At 23.3% G+C, this 12,705-nt stretch overlaps 1 protein-coding gene across 3 annotated transcripts; it reads left to right on the top strand.

Moving 5' to 3' along the window:
- The first annotated feature begins 287 nt into the window (after positions 1-287).
- Positions 288-11,875, top strand: LOC126900624 (protein ECT2). 3 transcript variants are annotated; one of them, XM_050676473.1, is made up of 19 exons: positions 288-715; positions 2,149-2,243; positions 2,321-2,439; positions 2,755-2,890; positions 2,949-3,158; positions 3,234-3,380; positions 4,487-4,792; positions 6,280-6,414; positions 6,481-6,766; positions 6,827-6,936; positions 7,200-7,388; positions 8,657-8,864; positions 8,927-9,087; positions 9,158-9,277; positions 9,356-9,506; positions 9,589-9,743; positions 9,811-9,896; positions 9,972-10,164; positions 11,587-11,875. In XM_050676473.1, exons 1-19 carry the CDS (start codon positions 652-654, stop codon positions 11,686-11,688), a joined length of 2,973 nt encoding a protein of 990 aa, XP_050532430.1. In that variant the 5' UTR covers positions 288-651; the 3' UTR covers positions 11,689-11,875. The 3 variants fall into 3 exon arrangements, with proteins under 3 accessions (XP_050532430.1, XP_050532432.1, XP_050532431.1); XM_050676474.1 differs by lacking the exon at positions 288-715 and adding an exon at positions 1,880-1,925; XM_050676475.1 differs by lacking the exon at positions 4,487-4,792 and having other exon boundaries at positions 290-715.
- The last annotated feature ends 830 nt before the right edge of the window (positions 11,876-12,705 follow it).

Below are 12,705 nucleotides of genomic sequence, written 5' to 3'. Positions count from 1 at the left end.
AATGTAATGACTTTGTTATTATGTATATTATTGATAATGAGTTAAAATTATTAAAAATAATCAACAAAAAATAATTTTCTGAATACTAATGTTAGCATTAAAGTAATGAATTCGGAAAATATTGTTTCATTAGAATACATAAGTGAATATTTTAAAGAGATCGGCTGTGGAATTTGTTTTCGTTAACCGTTAACCAATCAGAAGGGGTCTTTAAATATTTTACACCTGTTTAAGCGTGCGCGTGCGTCCTAACCGTTTTTAATGTTTTCACTCGTTTCTTGTGTTTGTGTGTGTGTGTGTATATATATTTGTCTGTGTTATATATGTTTTTTTTTTATTGAGTAAATTTTTTCATTAGTGATTACTTATTTCAGTATTAATTTTGAATTTTTTGATTTCATTTATTATTTATTTATTTTCGCAATGTGCCATTCGTCTTTTGTTGATAAAACTCAATGTCTCTCCTCACATAATCGTATCGTGCAATTTTTTTTTTTTTTTTTAATTAAACTTATTTTATAAACTTTGGTTTTATCAGTGTCGTTTTGCGTTGTTGCTCGTCGTCGTCAACGAATGTTGTAGAGGACGCGATGTGTCGCCGCGTTGAAAATTTTAATTTCAAATTATAACTGTGAAAAGCATTTTATTAAAATGTCGGTGCGCGAAACTGGACAGACCAATTGCGATCCCGAAGAGAAATTTGTAAAAACACAAAGTGAGTTTTATGATTAATATTTGATACTTTTGATATTTTTATTATGATTAATATATCATTTTTTTAAATTGGGTTTTACATTGTATAATTTATCGGAAACTGATAAGACAATAGTATCAATAAAATCAGATTATTTTATTATTCATTTTTTAGGTATTAAAAATATGTTAGTCATATTTTTATTATATGTAACTCATTACATACAAGAATATATTTCTGAATTTTTTTTTTTTTATGAGATTCTCACCTTAACAGAAAAAACTAGTTGAACACCTAATCTATTTTTATCATATGTACCTCATATAACTAGGCTAAGTTGAATGTGCTATCGGTAGGTTGTGCGCATTAAACAACTTTCATGTTACCATTGGCATTATGCCATTGTATATTAAAATTTTCAAATAGAATAGAAACATGTGAGCTGGACATAGTGAACATTAGTATTTATTAATAGATGGTGAATATTTTTCTAAGTTTAAAAGTAGCTGTTTACAAGTAACATTTTTAGAAATTAGAAGACACATAAATGACGGTCAATAGTTTTATTTGGGAATAATAAATTATTTTAAATATATTAGAAAACTAATTGTTGGTATTCTTTAATTTGTGATATTTATTACCATATGAGTATTTTAAATAAAAAACATGTTTTTTGTACCTATATTGTTTTTAATTTATTAAGATAATTATATCTATTCCTGAAAGTAAAAATTACTACTAGTAAGACATTAATGATCTTAAAGTATATTTTTAATGTGTTTTTTAGATTTAAAAATATAGAAGTAATCTTAAATATTATGCAAAATTAAGAGTTCATATTTTTGTTATCTGAGTAAACATTTAAAAAAGATAAAGCCACTGACTTCAATTTATCTTCAGCTACTCAAACAAACAATTTAATTGATTGTAATAAATAATGAGTACTAAATATTACTAGATAATTCTAAATCAGTTAAATAGATAAAATATTTATTTTTTTAGATTAGATTGGTAAATCATTTTTTATTTTCTAACAATTTTTTTTTATGTAGAATTTATCAAATAAATTTTTAAAACAAAACATAAATTTTATTTTGTTGAACATTTTTTTATTTAAATTTAGTGATGACTTTTTTTTTTTTCTATTAAGTTCTTTGACTTGTATGAAACACAATTTTTACTTAAATTTCATGTTAAAGTATGGATAGTCTACTTTCAGTTATTATAGAAGGTAATATTATTTATAATAAATTTTTTTATTAATCTGGGTTAATTAAAACTTTGTTTCCTTTATATTCAAAAAATATATTCCAGAATAACTCCATTATTTTTATCTGAAAAATTTTGATTTGATTCAAGTTTGATTTATATATTAAAAGTTCAGTTGGGTTCTATTTGACTCAAAAATCAGGATTTGTGACAAGACTAATAATTTTTTTTTTTATTTTGAGCAGGTGTATCGAGCTTAGAATCGGAAATTTCATTACATAATTATGTATTTTTAGAAAAAACGCTAATATCTGATACAGATATCATTTATGCTATTAAGGTTAGTATGGTTCTACTTTATAATGAACAATCATTTGATGTATAATTTACATTTAAATAATTTCCCTTTAATTTTAGAAACTTAATTTGGTCGTTAAACATTTAAATGATTTATCAGATGCCAATAATTTAGATAAAAATGATATTTTAGTTACTGCACACTTTGAAGAAATAGCTAGCAAAAGACCTAGTTTTAAGTAAGTTATTTTATTAGTCTTAAAACAATTCATTATTAAACCATTATTTAACTCCTTTAGATAAACTAATTGAACTATAATTTTAAAATTATTGATATTAAATAAAATATTTAAATTAAGTAATTTTAAACTTAACTTTTTTTTAAAAATGTATTGTTTAATTTGTTTATTTTAGTTCATATAATTGTATGAGATTGAGATATTACTAAAAGTTATTAGTTAAAAGTTAAAGTAATTGTTTAATACTGCGATAAAAACTATATAAATGATTTTATTGTTGTTTATAATTATGAATATCAAAAATATTTTCTTCAGAATACTAGGTAGACCAGCATTATTGGAATTAGCTGTTAGTCCTAATGGATTACAGGGTATAAATCGGCATCGTTATTGTAATGCTTTAGTTGGAGCTATTGTTAGTGTTACTGGAATTCAAAAAAGAGATGAAATGGTGAGTTATTAATTTTTTTTATTTAATTATTTTTAAGTAATGGTTTTTATTTTTTTAGGCTCGTCTTTTGAGTTTAATCAGATGGATGGGGGGTAGTTTTCGTGAAAACATAAATCACAAAACCACATTTTTAGTGTCTGGCTATGCATGCAGTGCTAAATCTCAGTATGCATATTTACATGAAATTCCAGTTGTTAATTCATCTTGGTTATATGAAGCTTGGAAAAGACGGGATGAACTGGGATTTTTAGCTACAAATTCAGCATTTGTATGATTAATTGTTATTAAAATTAATTTAAATTAATTGACTAAGTAATTCAATTTTAATATTTCTTTATATTAGGTGTCTGATCACAAATTGAAACCATTCCATGGAGCTAAGATATGCTTTACCGGGTTTACTGAAGAAGAAAGAACTCATATGATAGATGTTTTACTACAAAATGGTGGAACACCTGTTGATGAAAATGATGCAGAATGTACTCATTTGGTATGTAGTATATTTATTTGTTGTTTTCTGTGGTTTAATACTATAAGTATAATTGTGTTTATGTTCAATTAATTCAAGAATGGTTAATTGTTGATAATTGTAACTACTATAAGATTCTATCTTTATATTTAAATAATATAAGAGTAAAAAAAATATTAAATTAATACATATTTAAAATTTTGCAGTACTTATTAAATTAATTTGTTTAATTTTGTGAAATGTTTTTGTTAATTCATCAATATTACAATAGAGAATTATAAATGTGCTCATTTAGGATACAAATAGGATATTAATTTTAATAAAAAAATCAACAATAACTATTGCTTTTGCTATGCATTAAGCTTTAAAAAGTTTGTACAATTTAACATAAAATATATATGGTGGTTCAAATTTTAATGAAAAATAATTAGATTTTGATTTAGACAAATATGTGATATCTCTAATTTATTAGAATTTTACTTATACTACAGTAAAATTTTAGCCTGATATATAACTGCAACATGTTTCTTAAGACTTAATTAATAATTATTTTTGTTTGATATCTTTATTTAATATAGATTCTTAAAACATTACCCCATTTTGATAAGAGGGTTAACCCAAAAATTAATAAATTAATTAAAGTATCATTTAAAATATATAATTTTGATATTATATTGTATAAAATATACAATATTTAAAGTATAAAAAAAGATTTAAACTATTTTCAACGATGTATTTTAAGCAATGTTTAATATTTAGAGGAATATAATTTCATGAATCAAAAGTTAAGTAGATAAAAGTAAAAAAAAACAAATTTTATTTTAAATCTTTAAATTTATAAACTGTAAATGTATTTGTAATGTAAATTATTTATGAAATTATATTAATTAAATTAGAGTATCAAATCCTTATTAGAATGACATTTTGGTAACAATTTTGATTACGACCATTGAGTTTTAGTGTAGGTGAAAATTAAAAAATGTAAGTTTGAATCACTTTTATTTACATGTAACTTTTTTTATGTACTAACAATAATTGCTTTATTAATTATAACTTAGCAAGAATTAATAAATGTGTTCAAATAATATGGTGTTATGTGTTGTCGTTTTATTTATTTTGCATGCCAGGTAACAAAGGAAGGCTTTGCCTATGTCTCTAGTCCTTTAATTGATCGAGATTCAAAAGTTACATCATGTTTAAGAGGTGTTTTGGCTCCTAAAAATCTAATCAAAACTTTAGAAAAAGAGGATATCCTATCTACCAGTCCTAATACTAGGAATGGGGGGTTAAAACGAACACTCAGTATGACTGATGGAAATAACTTGCATGAAATCAAGAAGAAGCGTTTTCTAAATCCAGATAACAACGTGCACCTGTTTAAACATCCTAATCCTCTATCAACACATTTGGAACACTCTCCAAATAATAATTTGGTACATATTTTGTTTTAAATTAAAATTTCTTGTACAACTATTTTATTGCTAAACTAGTAGTTTTATGAATTTTTATCGTAAACAAAAATATTATATAAAAATAAATAATTTCTAATTAATTAAATTTAAAAAAAATAAGAACTAAAATTAACTCTATAATACAAAAGTAATTTATGTACTTAATAAAAAAAAACTATTTTTGCTTCTTTAAAAAAAAAAAAAAAAAACTGATTATGTAATAATAATTATCTTGTAATCTCATTTTTGTTATAGGCTATTTAATTTTTTTTTTTTATTTCTACATAAAATTACTTTTATAAACAATTTTATTTATAAAAAAAAAAATACTAATTAATATAATTAGTAATTATTTAAGAAATATTAAAAATTTATATTTATATATATATACAGAGTGTTCTGGAAGTAAGGAAACAGGTCAGTTGTTACAAACAATGAGAAAAATAGAAACCAATTTCCTTACTTATTGAACACCTATATATATAGGGGTATTATATTTATGATGATTGAATCATAAAATACTTGTGATAACTTATAAAATGTTAATAATTTTGAAAACAATTTTTGTATTTTTCAATTTTATATAATTCTTGATTTATTTTCTATTTTAGTTTTTTTTTGTTCATCTTTTATATGTTATAAGGGTAACAACATATTTAATATTAATGAAAACAAATATTTTTAATTTTATAAATCCATTAGAATTATTATTATTATTTTTAATTTATAGCTTTTGAATTTAGTATAAAACTTTGTTTGTTTATTTGATATAATTTAAAGTTTTGATTCTTTGGGTATAGTTAAAGTTATAAACTGTTAAACAGTAAACTGATAATTGACAATAACTGTTGTGTGTTAATAAATAGCCTGGTAGTTATTACCAGTGTTTGTGATTGATAATGGTGTATAACTATAGTTATACTCAAAGATACTCCTAAAATGCATAAAAGATGAACCAAAAAAATTAATTATTTCAAAAAAATATCATTGACAATAATTATATTTGTAAGTTTAATTCTAAACGACTTGTTGAACTAAATTCTGATAAAATTGAGTTTTTGTCTAGTTAGATACTATTACAAGTCAAATAAAATAAAAATGAAGTGTAATTAGGAAGTGATACTAAATCAGTTTTGGGAGTATATTTCTAAGCTATATTTTGATTTATTTAATTAAAACATCTCGATGCAATACATTTTATTCCATTAATTAATCAATATCTATGATTTATTTATATTATTTTTAGCTTTGATGCTTCGCTGAAAAACTATTGGTTTTACTTTGTTATTTTTTTTTTAAATTAATTATTTAATAAAATTATTTATTGTTCTCATTGTTTGTATGCTTAAGTTCTGTACTGCTATTATTATTTGCTACTAATACTATTATTTATGTTCAATTTTTAAAATGTAATAAAAAATTAAGCTTTTTATTTGAAATAATATTAATTACTTATTAATTTTATTTAGGTTGTTAATGAATCCTCAATAGATACTATTCCACTGGTTAAAAATAACAATGCTGAAGTAGTCAAAGAAGCATGGTTTTGGACATCAGTACAGTATCAAAGTTGTGCTTTGATAAAAGAATACTTTTTAACTAATGTAATCATTTAAAATTAATTTTCTAGTATATTTTATTATAAACAGTTATTGATAATTACATTTCAGTTAAATGTTTCTAATACACCAACGTCAGCACTGTCTTCAACATTAACTATGAGTTCATCATCTCGTACACGAAAGAGAAAAAGACAATTGGATCGTTTTAGTACATTATTAAAATCTAGTCCAACTACTTCAACTACTTTGGGGGAAACATCTCCAAATAATTGTTCTGCTCCATCTAAAAGACGCTCTTCTGCTGCTAATACTTTAGATGGATTGAGGCTATCTTGTGGATCATTTTTAAACTTTACCAATAGTCCTGATCCATCACCTTTCAAACATCCTAAAGGTAATTCCATTTAAATTGTGTTATGTTATCAAAAACTGAAATATTAAATAAAATATTTAGAACCTGATGCAATTTCAAAAGATAAACCATTTAGTCCAAGATATCAAGTTTTTTCTGAACTTTTGCAGACTGAGATAAACTATGTTGGAGTTTTAAATACAATAATTACTGTAAGTATAATTTAATAATTTTTTTTGTTATACTGATTATAGCTTATTTTAATGAAGAAAATGTTGATATAATGTTTCTAACATTAAAAGAGATATTTTATATTTCATAAAATATTTTTAGTCATTAAACTTTTGTACTGTGATACATTTAATTTCTTTTTGGATGTAAAATATGAAAAAATGGAAATAACATATTTTGAATTGTTTTCCTATTACTATAGACCTATTAATCAAGAACTATTTTTAATTGGAATTTGTTTTAGGTTTATAAAGAACCTCTGGAAGAAATGGTGGATAAAGAAGATTATCTTCTTAACAATACTGAGATCAAAATTATTTTTGGAAATGTTTTACCGATTTATCAAGTACATCAAGAAATGTTAGAAGAGTTAAAATGTCTAGCTGCAACATGGCAAGAAGACAGTAGTATTGGAAGTGTTTTTCTCAAATATGTATGTATTCAACAACATTTCGTAAATCTAATTTTTTACTAACAAAAATTAATAGGATAAATGCATTGGTTTTGGTCATTGTATTACTTGTGGCCATAAATTAATTTTATTTGTTTTAGAAATATTTCTAAAAAGTTTTTGAACCAATATGTTCTAAAACTTAAAATTGTGGTTATAAAAATTAATTTATGTTAATAAAAAATGTTATGGCTTGTGATCTATTGATCAAATATCAATAATATAATAGGTAGTAAAGTGGTCATAATAAGTATTCTTACCCTATAGTCAAAATTTATCGTTTATCAAATCTATTATTTAAAATTTTTTGTAATTTTCTTAGTGATGATAATTTTTATTTTTTTGTTTCCTCACTTAAAATAATTTTTATGTAAAAAACTAATATATTTTCTCCTTTGTACACAATTTTCAAGTGATCACTGAAGAGTTCATTTAAATTGCTCAAAATATAACTTAATTTCGAAAATTAAATTTTATTTGAAATGTACTATTATCTCATTTTATTTTTACTTTAAACTATTTTAATATAAAAAATTATTAGTTTTTAATTAAAGTTGTTAGAAGGTGAACAAAGTCATTGCCAATGTATTCAGACCTTTTGATTCATTGTGTACACCACAATCAAATTTAAATGATAAAAATTGTTTTTTCATTAAAGTGTAATGTGTGTACTCTTATACCCAATAGTAACTGATTCATCTACCTTAAGATAATTGATAATTGAACATAAGAATTACCACATTTTGTAAAGTTCATCATTAGTATTGCATTACTACCCTGGTTTATTGTTAAATGTTTTATTCCTATTATTGAGGTTTTAAAATATCCAACAATGTTCTATGAAGCCTTGTTGTTTTTACTCTTATTCTTACAGATTTTCTTTATATGAATCCCTGATTTTCATAAGATTATCCTTTCTTGTGATATCCATGCTTTCTCACAAGAAGATAAAAAAAGTCCAACACAGCTGTGCTGTGTACTGTGGTAAGGCTATCTATAGTGCACACAGTGCTATAGAGATGTCCAAATGTTACCTAATTTTTTCGGAATATCACTCTGTTAATTAACCTCTTTCATTTAATATGGATGGTTGGCGTTCTTTTTGCTATTTGCAAGCGAGTATTTACATGCATACCAATCCCAAACATTTGAAAATGATAAGAATATGCAGTGTTGTCATTCTCGTAATCATTTAAGATTCCTTACAGTTTAAAAATTACTGAGTGAATATTTATGTGATTGATTTTCAGTCTAATGAACTTGTGAAAGCTTATCCACCATTTGTCAATTTCTTTGAAAAAACAAGAGAAATGCTTCTGCAATGTGATCAAACAAAACCTCGTTTTCATGCATTCCTTAAAGTTGGCCAAACAAGACCAGAATGTTGTCGTCAAAGTCTCCAAGAATTATTAATTCGACCTGTTCAACGTTTGCCTAGTATCAGTTTACTATTAAATGGTATGATCAATTTGTTAAGTATATTACTTATTATTTTGATCTTAGATATTGTCTATTTGTAGATATACTGAAACATTCTGAAAAAAACAACCCTGATCACATAGCACTAGTATCAGCTTTAGCTAGTATAAGAGAAGTGATGACCCATATAAATGAAGACAAAAGAAGGACTGAGGGCCAAGTTGTGTTATTTGACATATTTAATGAAATTGACAATTGTCCTGTAAGTCATATAATATTGTTTATTATATATTTATTATTAATGATTATTAAAAAATTATTTTTATTTTTAGCCCCATTTAGTGTCGTCTCATAGAAGTTTTATTACTAAATGTGATGTGATAGAACTCAGTGATAATCTTAGTGGACGTGGTGATCATCTGACAATATTTGTTTTTTCTGACATTGTTGAGGTATAAACTAATTTAATTTGATAATTTTTCTTTAATTTTTATACATGACCAAAAAATCAATAATATTTAAATTATTAGGTTTGTAAAAAGAGGAAATGTTTTAATGGAAAAAGTCCTAAGGAACCAAATTCAGGTTCACACAAATTAAATGGAGCTAAATTGTATAAACATATAAAATTAATGCCATTAAACATTATTAAGCAAGTGATTGATATAAAAGAAACTGATGGTAATTATTTTAATTCATAAACTACTTAAATAAAATTGGATTGCTGTATTTAAAAAAAATTGTATTTTAAATATTGATTTAGACTGTCGTAATACATTTTCATTAATGATTATTGACAATCATGATTTTCAAGAACGTTTGTATACATTTACTTTAACTGGAAGCAATTGTAACACCAACAGTAAAAATTTATTTTTAAAAAATATATCACAACAAGTGGCAAATACAAATTGTTCTGTATGTATTATTATATATTATAGTGTCTATTAATACATTGTTATTACTTATATTTTAATATCTTTAGGGGAATATTTTAATTTCTTTGGATTCTCAACAATTAGATATTGATACAAGTGAAATTACAACTGGTACATTAGGAAAAGCATTTAAGTAAGTATTTTGTCTGAAACATGAAAATCTATTTTTTAATTATAAAAAGTTAATAAATTTTACTTTTGAATATAGATTTGCTAGTAAAACCAGAATTAAAGTAGGGCGTGCTTTAAGTTTCAATAAAACACCAAGTAAGCTCAAACGAGCAGTATCAACAATGATGAGTCCAGTTCTTAGTTTAACAAATAATGTACCAGGAACGCATGCATTAACACCATCAACACAACTAGCAAATATGCATTTGGCATCATGCACTACTTTAAATGTGAGCCCATTAAATGAACATATTGGTAGACGTAGTTCACTAACAAAAATTAAGAAAAATATTAAACATATTTCTAAATTACGGATGTCTCAATAATATTACAGTGGGCCGCTATTTGAAGATAACAAACATTTGTCTTTATATTAAAAAACAAACCCATTTATATATAATTACATATATAATATATGATATAGAAATATATAATTCTGTATCTTATAATTACTTCTTGGATCTAAATTAAACAAGGTATTTGAGAAAATGCTATAACTACTTATAAAGCTTATTGTGTCAATTAATTACTAATTTTGGTATATTTTTGGTGCACGATTATTGTATTCATAAAATTAATTTCACAATTTCAGTTATGGTGCTTATATATTTATACTATTTGTTGACATAAAAATGTATGCTATTTTTCATAATCATAAAATTCTTTAGTGATAAATATATTATAATTTTGGTTACTATTATGTATTTGAACTTGTTTTGATTAAACTATTCCATTTAAGTTATAATTTATATCTTCTTTATATGGTTAATATTTTACTTGATAAATTAATAACTTTTTTACACTAGAAGGAATAAAATGGCTATTGATCAAAGTTCAAAAGTCTTTTTACAATATTAAATTTACATCTGAATTTTCCTTTTAATTTGGTTGTTTAATTATCTTAACTCACCATTATCTACTAAATTTATTATTAAGTTTTTAAAATGCACTTTACAGTCAAATAGTGCTTTAACTCTTTTTTTTTTCATTTAAAATACAATTAAGATATAAAAAAAATCAATCATTAGAAAACTAAAGATAATATTATTTAATGCTTGTTGAGTTAGGTACTGAATGGATACATCACACATGGGATTGCTATTATATAGTTATATCATTTTTAATAAAATAAGATACATTCTTTATTATACTGTTAAAAATCATTATTTAAATTCTAACTTTTAGTTTAACTAGGCCTAAGATACTTCTTGATGAAGCAAAAATTTGTAGGTAATAATTTTTTCAGTAATTTTATTTTTAATGAAAATATGATAATATCTCATTAACTTATTAATTAAATAGCTGAATACTTGATTAAATCAATGTAAATAAATGTATTCTGATTCACCTACATTAAAATGACTGACTTATTTATACTTAAACAGCTTCTTATATTGCTTGTGTAAATTTTAAAAGTATTTATTTTACAAAACCTAATTATTAAATAAATTCATGTAAAAGAGCCAAGTTTTTTAATTTACTCTATGTTACAAAAATAACATTGGTAACCTTTTGTATATATTATAGAATAGAACTAAGTTAAATTAATCATTTTATGTTTGCCACTTTAATTAATCATTACATAAAATATGATTTTTGGTAATATGTGTTTAATACAGAAATTCATTTATGCTTATAAATATTTTTTTCAGGAAATGTCAACCAATCATTCATATCATTCACCACCAATGTCAGTACAACCAACTAGAAAAAATAAAACATCAATATTGAGTCTGTCATCTACACCAAGGTAGCATCCACTCACCTATCGGTATCTGGTTAATTCTTTTCGAAACTCAAAGAATTTTGTTTCGATTTTTAGTCGTCAGTATCGATAGCCACTATTATTATTATTATTATTATAATTACCTTAATTTTGTACTCAATATTAATTTTACTTTTTATAACTATTTTTTATTAATATTTTTTGTTAATATTTAAGATTTGTATAATAGTGTTGTTTTCAACTTTTCCAAGACATTCTTGCACCATAATTCCTTTAACCTTTTACTTTAAATTGTTCACACACAAAAAAAAAAACATGTTCAATGATTGAGTTTCAAATGGTTTTCAATATCTATTGTATATATTCAATCACTCATGGTTTATTTGGATACAAACACAGTATTGATAGTAAAAGTTACCATTACATGTATGCATGTATTTACTTAATCAAGTATATACTGGCGTACATGATTTAGTTTTTAATTTTAAATATTTATACTTAAGAAACATAATTTATTTTTTGGAATGCCTAGAACAAATAATTATATTGCTATATCAATATGGTGCTCAATAATTATTTATTTTTTTAACTATTAAGCTCAATATTTAATAAATATACTAGGTGATCTAGTAATTGAACATACTATGTATACAAGAGTTATGTATTTATTTTTGTAATTAATTGTACCTTATTAATAAATTAATTTTGTGATTTTACTGTCGTATGCAATCAAAATTAAATGTTATAGATAATATACCTTGTAAATTATATTTTTGTAACATTTTAAATTTATAAAAATATTTTGAAATATTTTTTTGTATTTAATTTGTGTAGTATTTTCCAAGAAAATTCCAAAATATACTTAGTAATTTTATTATTTTGGATTTATCATATTAGCTTATAGATTATACTTGTCCTATACGGGAATAACGTGATAAATAAACAATTTTCGGATTTATTTTTTTGTGGAATATATATAAAAGAATTCATATATTAAGGGACAACCAAAAGAAGTATTTCTTTTTAAAGGAATAAAACAAGATCG

The sequence above is a fragment of the Daktulosphaira vitifoliae genome, unplaced genomic scaffold (genome assembly GCF_025091365.1).
Source record: "Daktulosphaira vitifoliae isolate Bord-2020 unplaced genomic scaffold, ASM2509136v1 Scaffold_3, whole genome shotgun sequence".
Classification (NCBI taxonomy): domain Eukaryota; kingdom Metazoa; phylum Arthropoda; class Insecta; order Hemiptera; family Phylloxeridae; genus Daktulosphaira; species Daktulosphaira vitifoliae.
Note: the sequence above shows the minus strand (reverse complement) of the source record. Positions and strands in the feature narration are given on the sequence as shown.

Coding starts and splice junctions, on each gene's coding strand:
- LOC126900624 (XM_050676473.1), top strand. CDS start 652: ATGTCGGTGCGCGAAACTGGACAGACCAATTGCGATCCCGAAGAGAAA. Junction 4,793..6,279: donor ACTCTCCAAATAATAATTTG/GTACATATTTTG, acceptor AATTTTATTTAG/GTTGTTAATGAATCCTCAAT. Junction 6,767..6,826: donor ACCTTTCAAACATCCTAAAG/GTAATTCCATTT, acceptor TAAAATATTTAG/AACCTGATGCAATTTCAAAA.